The 17280-nt window shown below is 53.1% G+C and overlaps 1 protein-coding gene across 1 annotated transcript in view; it reads left to right on the forward strand.

The window, feature by feature from the left end:
• ARHGEF18 (Rho/Rac guanine nucleotide exchange factor 18) overlaps positions 1 to 17280 on the forward strand; it is an 83182-nt gene that overhangs the window by 9157 nt on the left and 56745 nt on the right. The window contains exons 2-10 of the mRNA XM_028528745.2: positions 1090 to 1214; positions 6893 to 7155; positions 7814 to 7964; positions 8561 to 8675; positions 9357 to 9414; positions 9730 to 9774; positions 10404 to 10481; positions 11486 to 11591; positions 11687 to 11828. Coding sequence (XP_028384546.1) covers positions 1200 to 1214; positions 6893 to 7155; positions 7814 to 7964; positions 8561 to 8675; positions 9357 to 9414; positions 9730 to 9774; positions 10404 to 10481; positions 11486 to 11591; positions 11687 to 11828 — 973 coding nt within the window. The 5' untranslated portion in view covers positions 1090 to 1199. The remainder of the gene's footprint in view (positions 1 to 1089; positions 1215 to 6892; positions 7156 to 7813; positions 7965 to 8560; positions 8676 to 9356; positions 9415 to 9729; positions 9775 to 10403; positions 10482 to 11485; positions 11592 to 11686; positions 11829 to 17280) is intronic.

A 17280-nucleotide genomic window follows, 5' to 3' on the forward strand; every position in this document is an offset into this window, starting at 1 on the left:
CTGGGGGGATGAAGGAGTGAAGGGCGTCCACATGTCAAGGCAATGAAATAAAATACACACAAGAGAGGCACCATAGGTGGAGGGGGACAGGAAGCTTCTGGAGGGCTCAGGATGAGGCCTTTGTGCAGGCATGGAGTTCTCAGGTGGCGAGTCCTGCAGGAGCAGGGACAGCCACAGAAGGAAGACCCTGGTGGCTGTCAGAGGCTAAGCAGGGTATTCAACCTTCTACCAGTAGGCGGTGGGGAGCCTCTGTGAGTGCCCCAATAAGCAAGGGTAAGGTACTGTAGCTGCAGTGTAGGGAGCAGAGGGGGAAAGAGGGGGACATGCACTCCCCCCACAGCTAGGGGCTCAGTTCATAACTCGAAATCAAGCAGAGCATCCTCGTGACCCGGAGGGCAAGAAAGGTGGCCCAGGTGGCCAAGCACCTCAGTATTATGCCTGACATGCCCTGGGCCCCTGCATCCTTATCGAAGCCCTGAAAGGTGGGCATTGTTGCACCTACTTTCCAGATGAGGAAACTAAGGCTCTAAGAGGTGACTTTGCCAAAGGTGTGAACCACTAGTGGCAGAACCAGGAAGGGACACAGTCTGATTGGTCCCCAAAGCCTGGTTTTCTCTTCTATGCCATGCTGCTCAGAAGTCCCTGGAGCTCAAAGGTTCAAGAGGAGACCAGAGGCAGCCTGAAGTCCACCCGGGTGTGGGTTGGGCACTTCATTTGGTCTTAGGGACCCAGTCCATCTAAATGAGGGTGTTTTGCTAGAGCAGATGTGACACATTGACTTCATTTCATGAACCTGCCAGGATCTGAGGGAGACAGCTGCTGGAAGTGCTGTGCTGGGAAGGGTTCCAAGGGCACAGATGGTTCAGCAGAAAAGGCCTTCGTGACTGCATAGAATGTTGGCCACAGGCTCAGGACAAGGAGATGGTGGCATGGATGTTGGCTTAAGGATCCCTGAGGCTACCCTTCCTTGCCATCTCATGTTATAGATGTGGAAACCGGAGCCCGTGGAAAACCAAGGCAGGTAAAGAAGGCAGGGCTCCTCAGGCCTCCCAGCCCAGCCCTGGCACCTTGTCCCTCCTTTCTCCACAGGCTCTGAATCCAAGCCCTGTGTCCAGCCCTTTGACCCTGGGTCTGCAGCCTTGGCTGACAAGAGCAGCAGTGCATCCTGGAGCCCTGAGCACCTGGACTTCTTCTCCACCATGGGAGATGTACAGGCAGGTATCTGACCACTGCGACAGGCAGGAGCAATGGCGCCTGTACCAGCAAGTACCCTTCACTTAGCACCTGCAAGTCACCAGGCACTTGGTGCACATTATCTCAGGGGACTTACTGAAACTTGGCAAATTAATTATTACCCTATGTTCGAGATGGGAAAACTGGAATCATTGCTGGAACGAGAATGGGGAGGAAGGGGTGGGATGGAGAAAGGGTGGACAGGGGGTGGATGCATGGATGGACAGATGGAAGAAAGGAAGCTTGAAGAATGGGTGGGTGGATGGATGGAAGGGTGGAAGGGTGGCTGAATGGGTGAGTGGGCATGCAGGCGGATGGATGTATGGGGAAGGAAAAGCCCCCGCTGGAGCTCCAAGCCAGCACAGCCCTGCAGGGTGGTCTCGGGCCAGCCTGAGGTGGCCAAGCCGTCACCCCCACATCAACCTACCATGCCCTGCGGGTGTTCCGGGAAAGGGTGTGATTCCCAAAAGGGGGCCAACAGTGGGCAGCATCTGCTGACAACCCACCAACATCTGGGGCAGCACATCTTCACTGAAGTGGGGTCTGGGTGGCATTTTGCACTTCCCACCACTCTAAGTGAGGGCACTCTGCATGTCCCACTCTGTCATTTTACATAAAAGGACACTGAAGCCCAGGCAGGGAGTGGATAGGCCCAGGTGTCAAGGGTGATCCAGGTTAAACAAAGATGGGACCAAGATGCAATTAAGCTGCATCCTCCCAGGGTTCTGGACCTCTTGAGTAGGATCATGGGCTGCAGGCGGTCAGGCCAATGAGACGAGGATGGAGAAACCGTGTGCCGGGGAGCAGTGAGTGCTCAGAGTGTGCAGTGAGGCTCTACCCTCAACTCCTCCAAGTGAACCCCTCCACCCGCATCCCAGCCATCCTCCCAGCCATTGTCCCAGCCATTGTCCACTTGATCACCAGAAATGGAGCCAAGGGAAGTCATTGTCCTTGTCCCCTCCTTCCCATCTGTCTCCGAGCCCTGTGAACAGGTGAATGCTGTAGCTGCACAGCCCCCAGGTCTGTCCACATTTCTCCTCCTTCTCCACAGTGCTAGTGAAGGCCACCCTAACCACTCTCCTGGGTGATCGGCACAGTGTCCCCACTGCACCACCTGGTCTCTGTCTCACCCTGGCCAAACCCATCTTGCATAATCTTTCCAAAGGCAAATCACAGCTCCATGGCCTCCCTACCACTACTGCTCCCTACCTCCAGCTCTTCTCCTGCCAGTTGTTGGAAGATACTGTGAGCTCTCAAGCCTGTGGGCTTCTGAATATCCTGTTCTTTTGTTGCCCGAAATGCCCTCACCTACAGCCTCTGCCTGGTCAACTCCTACTCATTACTCATTGCCCAGGGCATCACTCCCAGTCACTTCCTCTAGGAAGCCGACCTTGATTGATTGATTGATCTTTAACATGTAGTAGGACTCTGTAAATTCTATGAACTGGTAAGATGTAGATCATTTTAAAATATATGAAGTTTGAACAATACAGCCAGTTAAAGAAATAATTTGCATATCATGTGAAGACTATCTTATGTAGTTGGAACTAGGGCAGGGGGTTTGCTTTGGTTTTGGCTACAGAAGCTGTCTAAGGACTGTTCAAGTTTTCCTAGTTAAGTTGTACTTAGTAAGTCTTCACACCAATGATTGTTTTGGGTTTTGTACTTTTGTTGTACTCTTTGGTTTTTAGAGAAAGACAGAAAGAGAGGAACATCGATTTGTTGTTCCGCCTGTCCATGCATTCACGGCAGGTTCTCAAACACTCCCTGACGGGGTGGGGTCAGCCCCGCAACCTTGGTGCTTCAGGACAATGCTCTCACTTAAAAGAGCCTTTTTCTAAGTAAAATTCCAATCCAGAATTCCTGTTCTTCCAGACAGGGTCCCCCGGCCCCCTTCAATTTTCCCCAGCCTGCTTCCCAGCACCCGCCATCACAGTTGATTATACGTGCTGGACTGAGTCTCTGGTCTTCCTTGGTCAGCTCCAGGCAGCACGGGGCTGCCTGTGTGGTCCGTCTGACCTAGTCATCAACTTGCCCAGAGACAGGGCCCTGGCTCCTGAAATTTAAAAAAGAAAAATCTTGGAATGTAAAAACTGCAGCCACCCTAATCTACCTCCATCGATGAAGCACTTGCAGTGTGCAGACTTTGCCCCCTGCTGCCTGCAGAGCCATCTAACAAGAAGACAGCATTACCCCTGTTTAAGAAATGAGCAAACTGAGGTTCATGGGAACCTGCCCGTGGTGACACTGAATTGATAAAGCCATACCAGGACTGCAAACGTTGACTAAGGGCTTTCCACCAGGTTGCCAACCAAGAACCATCTGTCCTGGTATTTATTTGCTGTTTCATTGGAAAACAGTTCCCTTTTGGACATGCTGAGATGGAGCAAGGGAAACCAATATGCTCGAAGAAGCTTTGGTAGACTGCTTTTCCCTAACGGAAAACCAGACAAACAATGGTTTACATTGTTAGAGAAAGTTTTGTCCGGGTACTATTTAAACCTGCACGCAGTGAGCCCATCTGCAAAGGGGGGATTCCTGGGACATCCGACCTCTGGGCTTGAGTGGGAAGCCTGTCCCCCAAGGCTCCCCAGGGTCCAGGGAGCAGGAGCCTGGTTTGACTGCATCCTCCCTGGGGCATCAGGGCCAGTTACGGGGTGCAGTCCAGTGCCTGAGAGGCTCCGGTTGGGCCAGCTCCCAATTTGTCTCACCCAGGAAGTGATGGAGGAAAGGTCTGAGTCCCCTGCCTCTTCTTCTATCAGTGACCTGCTGCTGGGAGCTGGCAGCCTGTGCCCCCAAACCCTGCTGCCCCCAGCTCTGGCCAGGTTCCCACTTCTGCCTCCTGTGAGGGACACCAGATGCGGAAGAGGGAGGGAGTCCCCGCCCAGGCCAAGAGGCTGTCCAAACCTGTTTATATGTACAGAAGGATGAAAAGCAGAGACTGAAGGGAGCCTTCCAGGCAGTGACAGAGGAGACAGGAGAGCGCTAGAGGTTGTGCAGGCACCAGGGATGGGAGCACTGGGGGGTAGGGCCAGGCTGAGCTTGGCCAGCCGGGGTGTGAGGCGGGCCTGAGGCATGGGTGTTTTGCCAGAGACTGAAGAAAGGACCCTGGTGTGTACAAGACAGAGCGCAGAAGTGGAGGCAGAGAAGGCACAGCCAAGGAGGGGGGTGGAAATGGGCTGACAGGCACAAAGGAGAGGTTCCAGAGGAAGGGAGGCTGTGACAACAGCATGGCTGCAAACTCACAGTAACTGTGTGACCCAGCAATTCCACCTCCGAGTGTCCACCCCCAAGTACTGAGAGCAGGAACTCAGTGAGATTTTGGAACACCACATTCACAGCAGCATTATCCACAAAAGCCAGAAGGTAAAAAACACCCCAGTGTCCATCAGCACGGGATGGGTAAACACCACATGCTGTGATTCCGCCCACACAGCGTGGTCCATCCACACGATGGAATGGTAGTCCGCCTTAAGAAGGAATGGAAGTCGGATGCATACTAGAATACGGATAAGCCTTGAAAACATGTTAAGTGAAATAAATCAGACACAAAAGGACAAATATCGTGTGGCTCCACTTACAGGAGTTCCCTAGAAAAGTCAGATCCAGAGAGACAGGTGACAGACGGAAGGCTCCCAGGGCCTGGGGTGTGGCGTGGCGTGGCAGGAGTGACTGTCTGATGGGGCAGAGCTTCTGTTTGGGAAGGGGAGAAGTTCTGGAGATGGGGGTGGGGGTGGGGGCACAATGTGAATGTACTAATTCCACTGAACTATAAACTTATAAATGGCAAAAAAATATTTTGTCATGTACATTTGCCACAATAAAAAACTAAAAGGGAGAGAGCAGCACTACAGAGAGCCCCAAGTGGGCGGGGTCAAGAAAAAAAACACGGCCAGACCCCACGTGAGTCCTCCCTCCTCGGCCGCAGCCAGCACGAACCCCGCTTCAGCCTCCTGCTGGCCAAGGTCCTCAGCCAGCCAGGAGCCCGGCTTTTGGCTAGCTGGTATTTTTCCACTTCAAATTGGACACTTCTCCGAAAATTCCCTACCCAGGTGGGAGCAGGAATCCTGCTGTTCTCCCTCACCTGGTAAAGCCTGGCCATGCCAAAAGATCCAGGGGTGGGGTTGCAGGGGTACACGAATAAAGTTACAGGGCTCTCAGTTAGATCTGAATGTCAGACACTGCAATGCTTGGGATATACTCACACTAAAAAATGATTCGTTGTTTATCTAAAGTTCAGACTTAAACAGCTGTCCTGTGTTATATCTAGTAATCCTGTCCTAGGCCTGGGATTCATGCAGGGGGACCCCTATAGGCCACCAGTTGGGATAGTCCATCAAAGGCTTCCTGAGGTCACATAGTGCCTTGGGCGGGAGAGACCCACCCACCCACATACCTACCAAACCTTACCTGGGGACAGTCCTAACAAAGGCCTGGAAAGGGACAGAGGGACACCTTACTAACCTCAAGGGTAATGGGCTGGAGGACATGCCCAAGTTGGGTTTTGGAGGATGAATAGGAGTTCATCAGGTTGCCTCTCAGTGGGCTGGGAGGAAAGGGTCTTCCAGGAGAGGAAGAAGCAGGTGCCCCGCTGGAAAAATTGAATGACAAACAGCACGACTGGAAAGGAGGAAGAGAAGGGCAAAGGAAGCTGAGGAAAGGTGGAGACCAGTGAGTGACAAAAGAGCATTAGAGCTAGGACCCAGAGAGGCCTGAGTTTGAGCCCAGCTCTGCCGTTTGTGGACTGTGTGGCTGTGGGCAAGTCCTCTTTCCTCCCAGCACCTCACTGTCCCCATGTGGGAAGTGGGATAACAGCGCCCCCTGGTGGAGCCTCTGTGGGATACACATCTTCTGTCTTCCAAGTATAGCCCTGTCTGGTGGGAGGGATGTGAGGCTGCGCAGGGGGCGGCCGTGGCGGCGGCAGCAGCAGCAGAGGCAGGCTGACCCTGGAGCCTTTTCTCATAGTGCTGAGGATCTATGGCTTCTCCCTGTTGGGAGGAGAAGGCTTTGGAAGGACTGACAGCTCAGATGTTCCAGAATCCTCTCTGTAGGAGGAAGCATGGCCAGGATTGGGGTAGGTGATCGAGGAGAGTGCAAGATCCAGTACTGGCATTTCTTAACTTGTTGATGATTCATTCATCATCATTCTCCTTGCATTACTTTGGGAGTGTTTTAAAATTGCATTAAAATATTATCTTGATACCTGAGTTTTGAGTACCCCCGTCAGTTCTGTTCCTGAGGCAAGTGACCTTGAGACAGGACTAGGAACCTTGCTACTGCCTGACATCCCATCATTCGTGGCAAGGATAACGAACCTCTTTGTGGACTTTGACAAGTTATGTTTGCAGGCACGATCTTCCAAGAGCCTTAAAACAAACAGGGTGAGCAGGCAGGATAGGGTTCCTTAAGACAATAGGAATGGAAACTCAGAGGGAGGTGCAGTCAGGTCTGCAAGCCCAGATTCCTGGACCCTTTGAGGGGATAAGGCTTGAAAGCCCAGGTGAGGCAGGGGGCTGCCGGACTGCCCCCCCCATTCCACCCCGCCCACCGTGAGAAGGGTGCACTGAGCCCAAGTTGGACAGGAGGGGAACCGGCAGAGTCAGGGGCTTGGGGGCCTCTGCTGCCTCAGCCAACGTCCTCTTCTCCCCACCACCTACAGGAGGAGGAGGGTGTTCCCCAGCAGCTCAGCAAAAGTATGGAAGACCTCTGCCTGGACTTGGGGGCCCTTCAGGGCAGTGAATATCTCCAGGACCTGGGCCTTGGGGTGCCTGTCCACAGCCAGCCTGAGGGGGCCAAGGACAGTGGCCCCCCTAGCAAAGCAGGAGGAAGAGATTCGCCCTTCTCCAGTTCTGTGGGGTCCCAGGCCTTGCCTTGGAGGCGGAGCTGGGAGAGGTCCAGGAGCTGCTCAGAGAGCTGCAAGAGGTTGGTCCCCCACCCTCACCACCCCCCACCATGATGCTGTCCAAGATGCCCTCCCAAGGCCACAGGTTCTGCATGGGCAGAGGTAGCCCTCTCCCAAGACACATATGCATGCCCACATAGCCTATGTGGGCACACAAATCCGCATGCACAGGCAAACACACACGTCAAATGAGTGCACGCAAGCCCGAAATGGCACTGTACATACACACTGGCCCGCACACTAGGTGTGCACACTGCGCACTCAGCCTGCTCTAACCCATACCTATAAGCCTAAATATATGGCTTGCACACCAGTTCCACAAGGCCACAGATGTACTTGGGATCAAAACAGAGATGGGCGCTCGACCCCACACACACCACAGTGGCCACTCCAAATAGTGGAGGGTACTTTAGCCACCACCACCCCCACCTCCTCAACCCCCTCAAGTCACCCCAAACAGAAAGCCAGTCCATGTAAAAATGGGGGGTCTGTGACACAAACGTAGCTTCAGCAAATCTACCAGCCTGCTCCCCCACTACTCTTGTGATATAGGGAGGTCTGGCCCCTCTCTGAGCCCCAGAAGCATCATCTGCGGGACCCTCCAGCCCCCCAGATGCTGGAGCTGGAACAGCCAGAAAAGACCTACGGAAGCCCTGACTCTCTCCCCCCTTCCACCAGGCTCAGCCTTGACTCCTCAGCTGTAAAGGAGGGGCCCTGTCTTGAGCGAACGCTGGCTAGCCTTACTCTGAACCTTCCTGGAGAGGGCCTGCAGGACTGGACTAAAGAGGGTCTGTCGGGGGGCAAGACCCCTGCAGAGCACCCAGGCAAGGTGGGTACAGCCTGCAGCCACCCCACTGACAACACACCTCTGGGCCCAGGAGCCGGTGCTGCGAGTGGGAAGGAGCACCCTGCCTGGAGGGACTTCCTCTTTTGGCTGGGCTGTCCATCCTGAGATTCCTGCCGATGCCTGAGGGGTCTTCACTGAGGAGGGCTTCCTAGCAGGGGAGCCTTGACCAAAAGTGCAACCCATTGTCTGTGGATCAAGCGGGTGTCACAGCATCTCTGCAGCTGGGAGGAAGCCTTATCTGTGGCCAGAGTCTGCAACCAAGACGCCTCATTTGATGCCTGTGACTCTAGCTCACAGCTGGGAAATTCCTGGCCATCTCTGCTCATGACTATGTCCTGTGGGCATGCTGGAGTCTGTAGTCACAGTTTCAGGGCCCCAGCCCACAGCTGGAGTCGAAGGGGATTGCAGCCCACACCTGGTGAGGGGGTGGCTCCAGCATCTGGCTGTTCAGGAGATCCACCTGCCCTGTGGCTGGGGGGCCCTGCATGTGGCTAGGGGCTGGGGCAAAGGGCCTTGACACAGGAGCCTTTGGGCGGCCTTCGGACTACCCACCTTAGCCAGATGCTTATTCTCTGCAGGCATGTGGCAGCCTGGAGAAAAGAGCAAGGTCACAGTCGGCTCCTGTGTCCTTTGATGAGATCAGTTCCCTGGAAACCTCTCAGGCTCTGGAGGTGCCCACTGCAGCTGTTCAAGGTAGCCAGGCCTGGAGCTTTCTCACATTTAAACAAGTAGGGTGGTGGGGTTTGGCTGGAGGGTGCCCTGGATGGGGTCCCAGCTGGACCCCAGAGAAGATGGAGGGGGTTTAGGGTCCCCTGGAGGTCCGGGGGAAGGAGGGTCCAGAGAGAGGGAGAGGCTTCTAGCACCTTGCCCTCTTCCTCCCTCCCCCTCCTCAGGGGTCTGGAGCCAAGGTGGACTGCAGCGATGCAGTGACCTTGCTCTCCTTCCACCCTGCTCTCTCTCAGACTCTGGCTCTTTCTTTGTCTCCCTGTCCCTGAGTCTCTGTCCCAAGGGCTGTGTCTCTCTGGTGTCCGACAGGCCTGCAGGTGAAGCCTGAACCCACCACTTTCTAACCAGTCGCAGCCTCTGTAGTTCCCTCTGTAAATAGCAACAATAGCTGCATCTCCTTAGGGCCACTTGGGGTTCCCTCAGCACACATGTACAAAGCACTTAACACATTGTAAGCTCTTGTGAGAAGCTGGGGACACCTCCAACCCTGGCTCTCTTCCCTCTTCACACCCCTCCTCCTGAGAATGGCAAATCCCCTCTGGACTGTATCTGGTTCTGCAGTGGCACATGGTGGAGGGGCCCACTGCAGGACTGGTCCCGCCCAGAGCTCCTCACCCCTGTGCCTCCTGGTGTGGGGGCTCCTTCCAGGCCTGGAGCCGCCGGCACTGGAGTGTCTGGAAGAGGACCACGTGGAGCCAGATCACGTGTGAGTGCCTGCCCCATGCGGCATAGGGCCCCCCATGCACAGCCAAGGCGTCAAGGCAGTGGGAGGAGGTGTGCAGGTCACACCCACGGTCCCCCTCCATCTCCTCATTGCCTCAGTCTTCTCTCCCACACCACCCTTCTCCCTGGGGAGGGACCCAGGCCCCTCAGAAAGGTCCTGACACAGCATCAGGAGAAGGGCTGGGGGTCCTGGTCAGGGTCTGCATGGGGACCCATGGCAGATGAGGCTATCCCAGCTCATCGCCGAGAGCATGTCTGTAACCCAGAGAAACTGTGCACTGTTTTATTTCTTCCCCAGGCTGATGGTCCAGCAGGTGCTGCAAGAACTTCGTCAGTACCATGGGTAAGTGGGAGGGGGACAGGAGTGAGCGAACAGGGGTGGGAGGACATGGGTGGGGACAGGTAAGGGAGTGGACAGGCATGGGGGACAGGTGGAAGGGGACAGATGTAGGAGATAAGTTGTGGGGAAGAGTGAGAACACAAGTTTGGAGGAACAAGTGTGGGGGACAGGTGTGGAGGGAGGGGCACGAGAGGACAGCTGTGAGAGTAAACAGGCATGGGGGACAGGTGTGAGAAACAAGTTGTAGAGAAGATGGGGGAAATGCGGACAGGAAAGGTTGGAGGAGAGACGAGTGAGGAAAGACCAGGGCCAACAGCGAGAAAGGAGAGAACTGCAGGAGCCCTCAGGGACTCTGCACATGCGATAAAGTGCGAGTCTTCCCCAGACACCACCAGCTGCTGGGAGGTCTCCCCAGCACTCCAGTTCTGCTCTGCCCAGGCGTGCCACTGCCTTCGGGGGCACACACGCCCCAATGGCCACGCATACAAACCCACGTGTGGAGAAAGGGTGGGCTCTGGGACTGTGGCACTGGGCAAGCACCTCTCCACAGGCACCCTGATGGTGAAGGGCAGGAGAGGGGCAGCTGGGGGAGGGGGCTGCTGACCAGGTCTCTGTCCCCTCTGGTCCCACAGGGCCTGGCAGAGGGCTCGCTTGTCCGTCAGCCCCAGAGGAGACCATTCAAACCTCACCTGGTTTGAGTTCCTATCGGAGTAAGTCAGCAGAGTGGCTGCAGATGGAAGCCACGGGTGGGCAGGTGGGGGCCAGCGCTGCCTTTGCCCTTGAGGCCCTCTGTGCCTGGCCCTGAGCTGGGGTCCCCTTCCTGTCACTGGACCCACCAAGGGCAACAGTGGGGGTGAGGGTGGGGCTCCTCATACACAGGAGTGGCGGGGAGGGGGGAAGGAAGACTTCCTGGAGGAGGTGACAGCTTGAGCTGGGTTCTGATGAAAGAGGGGTTTGCCAGTACTCAGACTGGAGGATAGGGGAGAGAAAACAGTGCCTTCTAGAGGAACTGCAAAGGCTGGGCACAGGTGTCAGGGTGGGGCTGGGAGGAGGGACGGCAAGGGACTTCAGCAGAGGCCAGATGACCCCTACAAAGCAAGGGACACAGCTCTCTAGGACTGAGGACGGTGAGCACAGATAGTGGTGGGGCAGGCGGTGTGCAGATGGGAGGCGCGGAACCTCCCTCCAGGGAACGGGTTCTGCCAGGCTGGGTTTGCTCGTCACTGACCCACTGAGTATTTATTAAATGAGGGTGTGCCTGCAACCCAGGAGAGGCATGACAGGGATCTGGGACTGGAGTCTTGTGGGAGGAAAGGGGTGCCGATCTGAGAGAGATCCTGCAGGGAGCATGAGCAGGATTTGTAGGCTGATAAGATATGGAGGTGGGAGAGGGGTGAGTCAGGGGGAGAACGCAGAGATGACAGAGCTGAGACTTCCAGCTCAGAGCCCATCAAGGGACCTCAGGCTGGAGACCATGTCGCTTAGCCCCCTTCAAATTAGTCCATGTGGTCCCTGGAACTTTGCAAACAGCCTCCGATGTCTGTTGAATAGATGAGCGAGTGAGAGAAGGGAGACAGTTGGGGACCACAGGAGGGATGACACAGGAGGAGGAGGCCACGGGGGTGGCAGGTGGATCCCAGGAGCGACATGTGGGAGTGGCTCAGAATGGCCCTCTGGGCCTGCCGCCCCTCCTCATCCACCTTCCCACCCTCAGGAGTGAGGATGGAGCCAGCAAGATCGAGAGGAGTGACAGGGGCACCACCAGGGTGAAGCGCAGTCTCAGCTCCCTCTGCAATCGAGTCACCAGGCACAAGGACAAGGTCAGCATGGCAGGGCACCCCTGGCCCCAGAGCCCGGTGATTCAAGGTAGGTCTGGATGCACAGGGCATTCTAAGTCCCCGTTCTGTCCCTACAGGGGAAGAGCCTGGCACATCTAAAGGAAAAGGGCCAGGACGCTCGAGAGAGGAAAGAATGTGTCGATGGCCACCAGCTGTCCCGAGGAGCCTTCTTTGGCCACGCCAACTGCCCCCCATGCAGCAAACCCTTCCTCGGCTCTGGTAAGTCAGGTGGCCCAGCCTGTCCCCTTGGAGGGCAGCCACTTTCTCTCCTTTACTTTTTCTAAACTACTCCCATGGCCTCCTTCACCCTTTGCATTCTTGTCCTATTCCACCCTTGCCAAGGGCGGGCTGACCTTGGCTCTCTGGAGAGCACCAGGGATGGATCCCTAAGGACAGGGACTAGTTGGTTACCTAAGGACCCCTAAATTCCCTTTAAGATTCAGTTTTGTCATGGCAAAAACCCTTTTGCAAAATCTGAACTCAGGCGGTGTAACAATTAGCTAAGGCTGCGTAACAAAGCACCACAGTCAGGGTGGCACGTACTCTTACCATCCTCAAGAAGTCTGAGATCAAAGCTCCGTCTGAAAGCACGGGGGAGGTCCCACCCCAGGCCTCCCTGCCGGCCTGTGGCTGAGAACGGCTGACTTCACATGGTGTGCTCCCTGTGCCCATGTCTGTGCCCCGATCTCCCGTTTGCAGACATCAGTCACACTGTACAAAGGGCCCGCCCTACTCCAGTGTGCCCTCATCTGAACTAAGTACATCAGCAATGATCCCGTTTCCAAATAAGGCCACCTTCTGAGATACTGGGGGGATTAGGACTGCAGCCTGTGAGTTGGCAGGTGCACAGTTCACCCCATAACAGGCAGCTTCCTGCTCCCAGGGCTCTCCTGGGAGTAACAATGAGGATCTCTGCTCGGGAAGGAGTGCTGGGTTCAAGGGGCCCTAGAGGGTGATGACTGTGGTCTTTTCTGGGAGTTAGAACTCTGCCTTTTTGAAGCAGGGCCCCAGTTTGTAGGGACGGAGAGAAGGTAGTGGTGAGTGCATGTTAGTGAAGCCATGTGCAATGGTTGTAGCCAGGATTCAGGCTGTGGGCTGTGGCAGGCAGGGTCCAGGCTCATGGAGGGTGCTCGACCTTGGCACTACTGCTGGAGGCAGTCTGATGCATTGTAGGATATTGAGTGGTACACCTGGCCTCCACCCATTGGATGCCAACAGCACCCCTCATGAGCCGGGACAACTGCAGATGGTCCCAGACATGGCCAAACGTTCCCTGGAGGACAAGGCTGCCCCAGTAACAGTCAGTGGACTGCAGAGGGGGAGAGCAGGACCTAGGGGAGACCGTGCAGGTGATCTGAGCCACAGGTTTTACATTTCTCGCCTTTTCTGGCTTCACACGGGGCATTAGTTCCTTCTTCCTCGTTCCTTCCTCTTTCGGGAGTGCTGCTGCTGTTTTGCCCGGCAGGGCTGTGGGTGTCCTGCTGGTCGCTGCTGTGGTCAGGGGTGTGCCCTTCGAACTTCCTGTCTGTCGAAGGAGCTCCAACCCACCTTGGGACACACACCGCGCCCATAGCTGAAGTTGGCATGGGCTTTGCAAAGTGCAAAGTGCGCTGACAACTTCAGTGTCTTGAAGTCCTTTAAGCAGCAGGTGATTTCCTGATTCTGCTGGCCTGTTCTCCTCTGGGGGTTGAGTTCAGCTGGACTCAGGGGGCCTTCCTGCAGGGCCAGGATCAAGCTTCCAGGGCCCTACCTGAGACATTTGATTCGAGTGGCATGAGTGGCATGAGTGGCATTCGAGAAGTTGGCAGAAAGAAGGGTGGGGCCAAAGATCTAGAAAGAGCCACAGACAGTACAGGAGTGGCTGCTTTCACGCAGCAGTGGCAGGGTGGAGTGTTTTGCAGCATGATTGATCACAACGCTGAGAATATTTACTGTGGGGCTCTTGACAGAAAATGCTTGCTGATCCATAAATTAACTTACTGTGCATTGAGAAAGACCCAGGAAATGATTGACCTTAACTACCAGAAACGATTGATCAATAAACCCCTTACAAAAATTATCTTGAGAGCAGAGGGGTTCCAACAGGAACTAATTCCCTGAACATCAATTTACAGTCACGGAAAACTTTGCACAAATAATAAGATTAATGGGTGACTTCCACCACCGAGCACTTACAACACCCCAAACACCCTGTGCTTTCCACCAATGCCTCCTGAACCCTCACAACGACTCTGCAAGACAGGCCCCGGGACTTCCTGTTCTGTAGCTGGTGAAATGGAGACCCAAAGGCATTAAATTCTCACCTGAGGTTACACAGGCAGGCGGGACAGGAGCTCAGAGCCTCTGCCCTGATCTCCAATCCATTACCATATCACTCCATTGGATTTTTTAAAGTAACAATAATTTTAATTTTTAGTTGCACCAAGACCAAAATTGAATATTTTAAAAGAAAATAAATGCCTCAATTTAAAAAAAAAAAAGACATGGAGGAAAAAATAACACAATTAAATTACAGCTGCAGGAAGAGCCAAAGTTCAATGTAGTGAAAACATTTTGTTATTTGATGTGCTCATTGTCAATGTTTGGAGGCAATTTTTAAGGTTTTCCCACCATTATATTAATAGTTCTGCATAATACTATGTAAAGTAACAGGAAATTGAAAACACCTTTACACTATATTTCTTCAGACCATTCTAAAGACAGTGAACTCATGCTCGTTGTTTTTCCTGTGCTTTAAAATAAGCTGCCAGCCATTCTCAATCAGGCGAAAATGTGCCTGGATCAAATAGAAGCATTCAGACTTGCAAAAATGTTTTGCAACGAGTCCTTCCTTGCCTTCTATAAAAGCTTAAAATAGCTAAGGAGAGACTAGAATTTATTTTCAAATCCTATAACTGGCTTCCTATAATCTCTTACCGCTAGATTTACTGGCAATACATCAGACATTAAGGACCAGATTTGACTCTTCCACAACCACTGAGTCTAGTCGCGATGTAACATACAGCAGGAGTGCACAGCGGGAGCCATAACTTCATGTTGTGTTTTGTTACAGGAAAATTCAACACTGATTATATACTCTAGAGAAACTAACTCCTATGCAGAGATTTTAACATTGTAGCAAACCAAAAGGTCAAACTTCAAAATGACCCAATTTGTAACTTGCAGATGGAATATTTTGCTGCATTTTGGTAATATACTTTAACTTAGATCATACAACTATTTAAGGATGCTTAACAAAACCAACTCCTCCTACCCCTCCATTGGGGGGAGGCTCTTCTCTCCTCCAAACTTTCAATTTTAGATTCACAGACAGGTGCAAAAAGAACAGAGGGCCCCCTTGTAGCTTTCACTTAGCTTCTCCTTAAATAATCCTGGACAGTGGTTATCAAATTTCACAAACCAGCATTGGTACGCTACTTACCAACTCTACACTTCAGATTTCACTGGGCTGGTTTTGTTGTTGTTTGTTGTTATTTTCATCAGTGTTCTCTTTCTATTTCAGGATCCAACTCAGGACACTATGCTATCTTTAATCATCCTGCATCTCCCATCTTTCTGGTCTGTGACAGTGTCTCAGTTTTTCCTTGTTGTTCATGACCTTGACAGTCTCGTGAAGTATTAGCCATGTGTCTTGTACAGCACCCCCCAATCTAGGTTTGTCTGATGTTTCCTCCTAATTAGACACAGGCATTACGGGTTTGAGAAACCTTTTTGCCTCATTATATCAGGGGGAAAGTGCTGTTAACATGCTGTCCCTGGGGCAAGGGTCAGGGGTTAACCTTCATCCCTGGTTAAGGTAAACTCTGCCAGGTTACTAAGTTTCCCTCTTCCTACTCTGTTGTTTAGAAGTGAGTTACTCAGTCAGGTCTGCTCTCGGGATGGAAGGAATAAAGCTCCAGCTCTTGGAGACATCATTGGATTTTCAGGACAACCCTTTGAGTTCAAGGAAGATTTGTGTTAGTATAAAAGAAATGGAAGGGCAATAACAGTGTCAATGACCGTCATTACTCTTTGTTGTTGTTAGGATGAAACTAGCATCTAAACCACAGGCCCTAGCCCCGGGCTTTGATCACAGCCCCCACAGCTGTCTAAGGAGGCACAGGAGATCACAACAGCTGTGTCTCACTGCCAACAGGTTGAGAGCAGGCACCTCCTGGGTATAACTGGCCACAGGCCTGTCTACCATCAGAGGTATTCAAAGCCACAGATCACTGTCCCCTAAGAGACACAGCCCCACAATAAATTAAACAGAATAGAGAATGAATCACCCTCTAGGTAAACACAGAAGGTGGGGCTCCAGGGTAAAGCTGACATGCTTTCCCAGACACCAGCCCTTCCAGAGGAATACCATTTCAGACAGTCCTGTTCCTGGCTTTGACCTTTGTGGCCCTTCATGGTCTGACCCTGCATACCCCTCCACCCTCTCTCCCACTTTTCAGCCACCCAGGCTCCAAAGCCTAGTGACCTTGAAGACTTGTGGCTGCCCATGCTCAGCATCTTGTTCATTCAGCACTGTTCCTGGAACTCCCTGGGTCACTTAACTCTTACTCACCCTTTAAAACATAGTACAGGTCCACTTCCCCTGAGAAGCCTGTATTAAGTGACTGTGTAAGTGTATGAGTGTCTCTTAGGCCACTTGCTGTCCACAAAAGTCATTCTGCCCCCCAGGGGACATTTGGAGACATTTTTGATTGTCACAAGTGGGTGTGCTACTTACATCTAATGAGTAGTGAGAGGCCAAGGATGCTGTTTAACATCCCCCAATACATGAGATAGCTCTCCACAGCAGAGAAATCTCCAGCCCCATTGCCGATAATGCCAAGATTGAAAAACGCTGCTTTAGAAACGCATGCTCTCTGCCCATGATAAGGGCTCAGTAGATGCAGAGTGGATGGATAGGTGAAAGAAAGGCGAGCAATTCCTCTCTTTGCCCGGCTCCTTGAAAGTCAGCTTCTACATTTAGAGGAGACCTGTGTCACCTGAAGGCTTCCATAATCAAGACGGCTACAGAAATAAGGGTCATACAACTCTTCCTGCTTAAAATCTCCAATGGCTCCTCAATGCCTTTGGAATAAAGTCCAAAAGTCATAGCAATTCAGAGAGTGAACATTGACCAACCCAATGAGACATCGAAGGACCCAAGTTGGGGCTTCTGACCTCAGTCTGGGCTGGGTGTCTAATGAAGCTTACGTTCCTTCATTTCTGGAGTCTCTAGCTCCCTGCACATGCCCCTTCTCTTGACCATGAAGACCAGACTTACATGGAAGGCAGGTCACATGGGAGACCCCTACCCCCATGGAGTGAGGGCTCTTGATCAGATTGTGTGTTTTGTGAGTTTGATCTGGGGAGATCTTGAACCTTGGGTGAGAGGTACTCGGCTCCTCTCCTGTTACCCGTGGAGGACCTGGATGAGCCCAGCCATCTCAGGCTGGGATGTCTGGTGGCGCCTACAGAGGTGCTCGAGCTGAGGGAGGCGTCTGGAGTGCTCACAGATGTCTAGGAATCCCTGTTTGGGGGAGTGTGACATGTGTTTCAGATTCTGAGCAACAGTGTCAGGGTATCTGATCACATCCGCACTGGGAGTGTCTGGTTTCCATTGTGGGGAAGGATCTAAAGTGGCCTGTGTAGGGTCTCTTACCAGTTTCTGGGTGTCCGAAAGCCCGCTTGGGGG

This window comes from Phyllostomus discolor, chromosome 13 (assembly GCF_004126475.2).
Source record: "Phyllostomus discolor isolate MPI-MPIP mPhyDis1 chromosome 13, mPhyDis1.pri.v3, whole genome shotgun sequence".
Lineage (NCBI taxonomy): Eukaryota > Metazoa > Chordata > Mammalia > Chiroptera > Phyllostomidae > Phyllostomus > Phyllostomus discolor.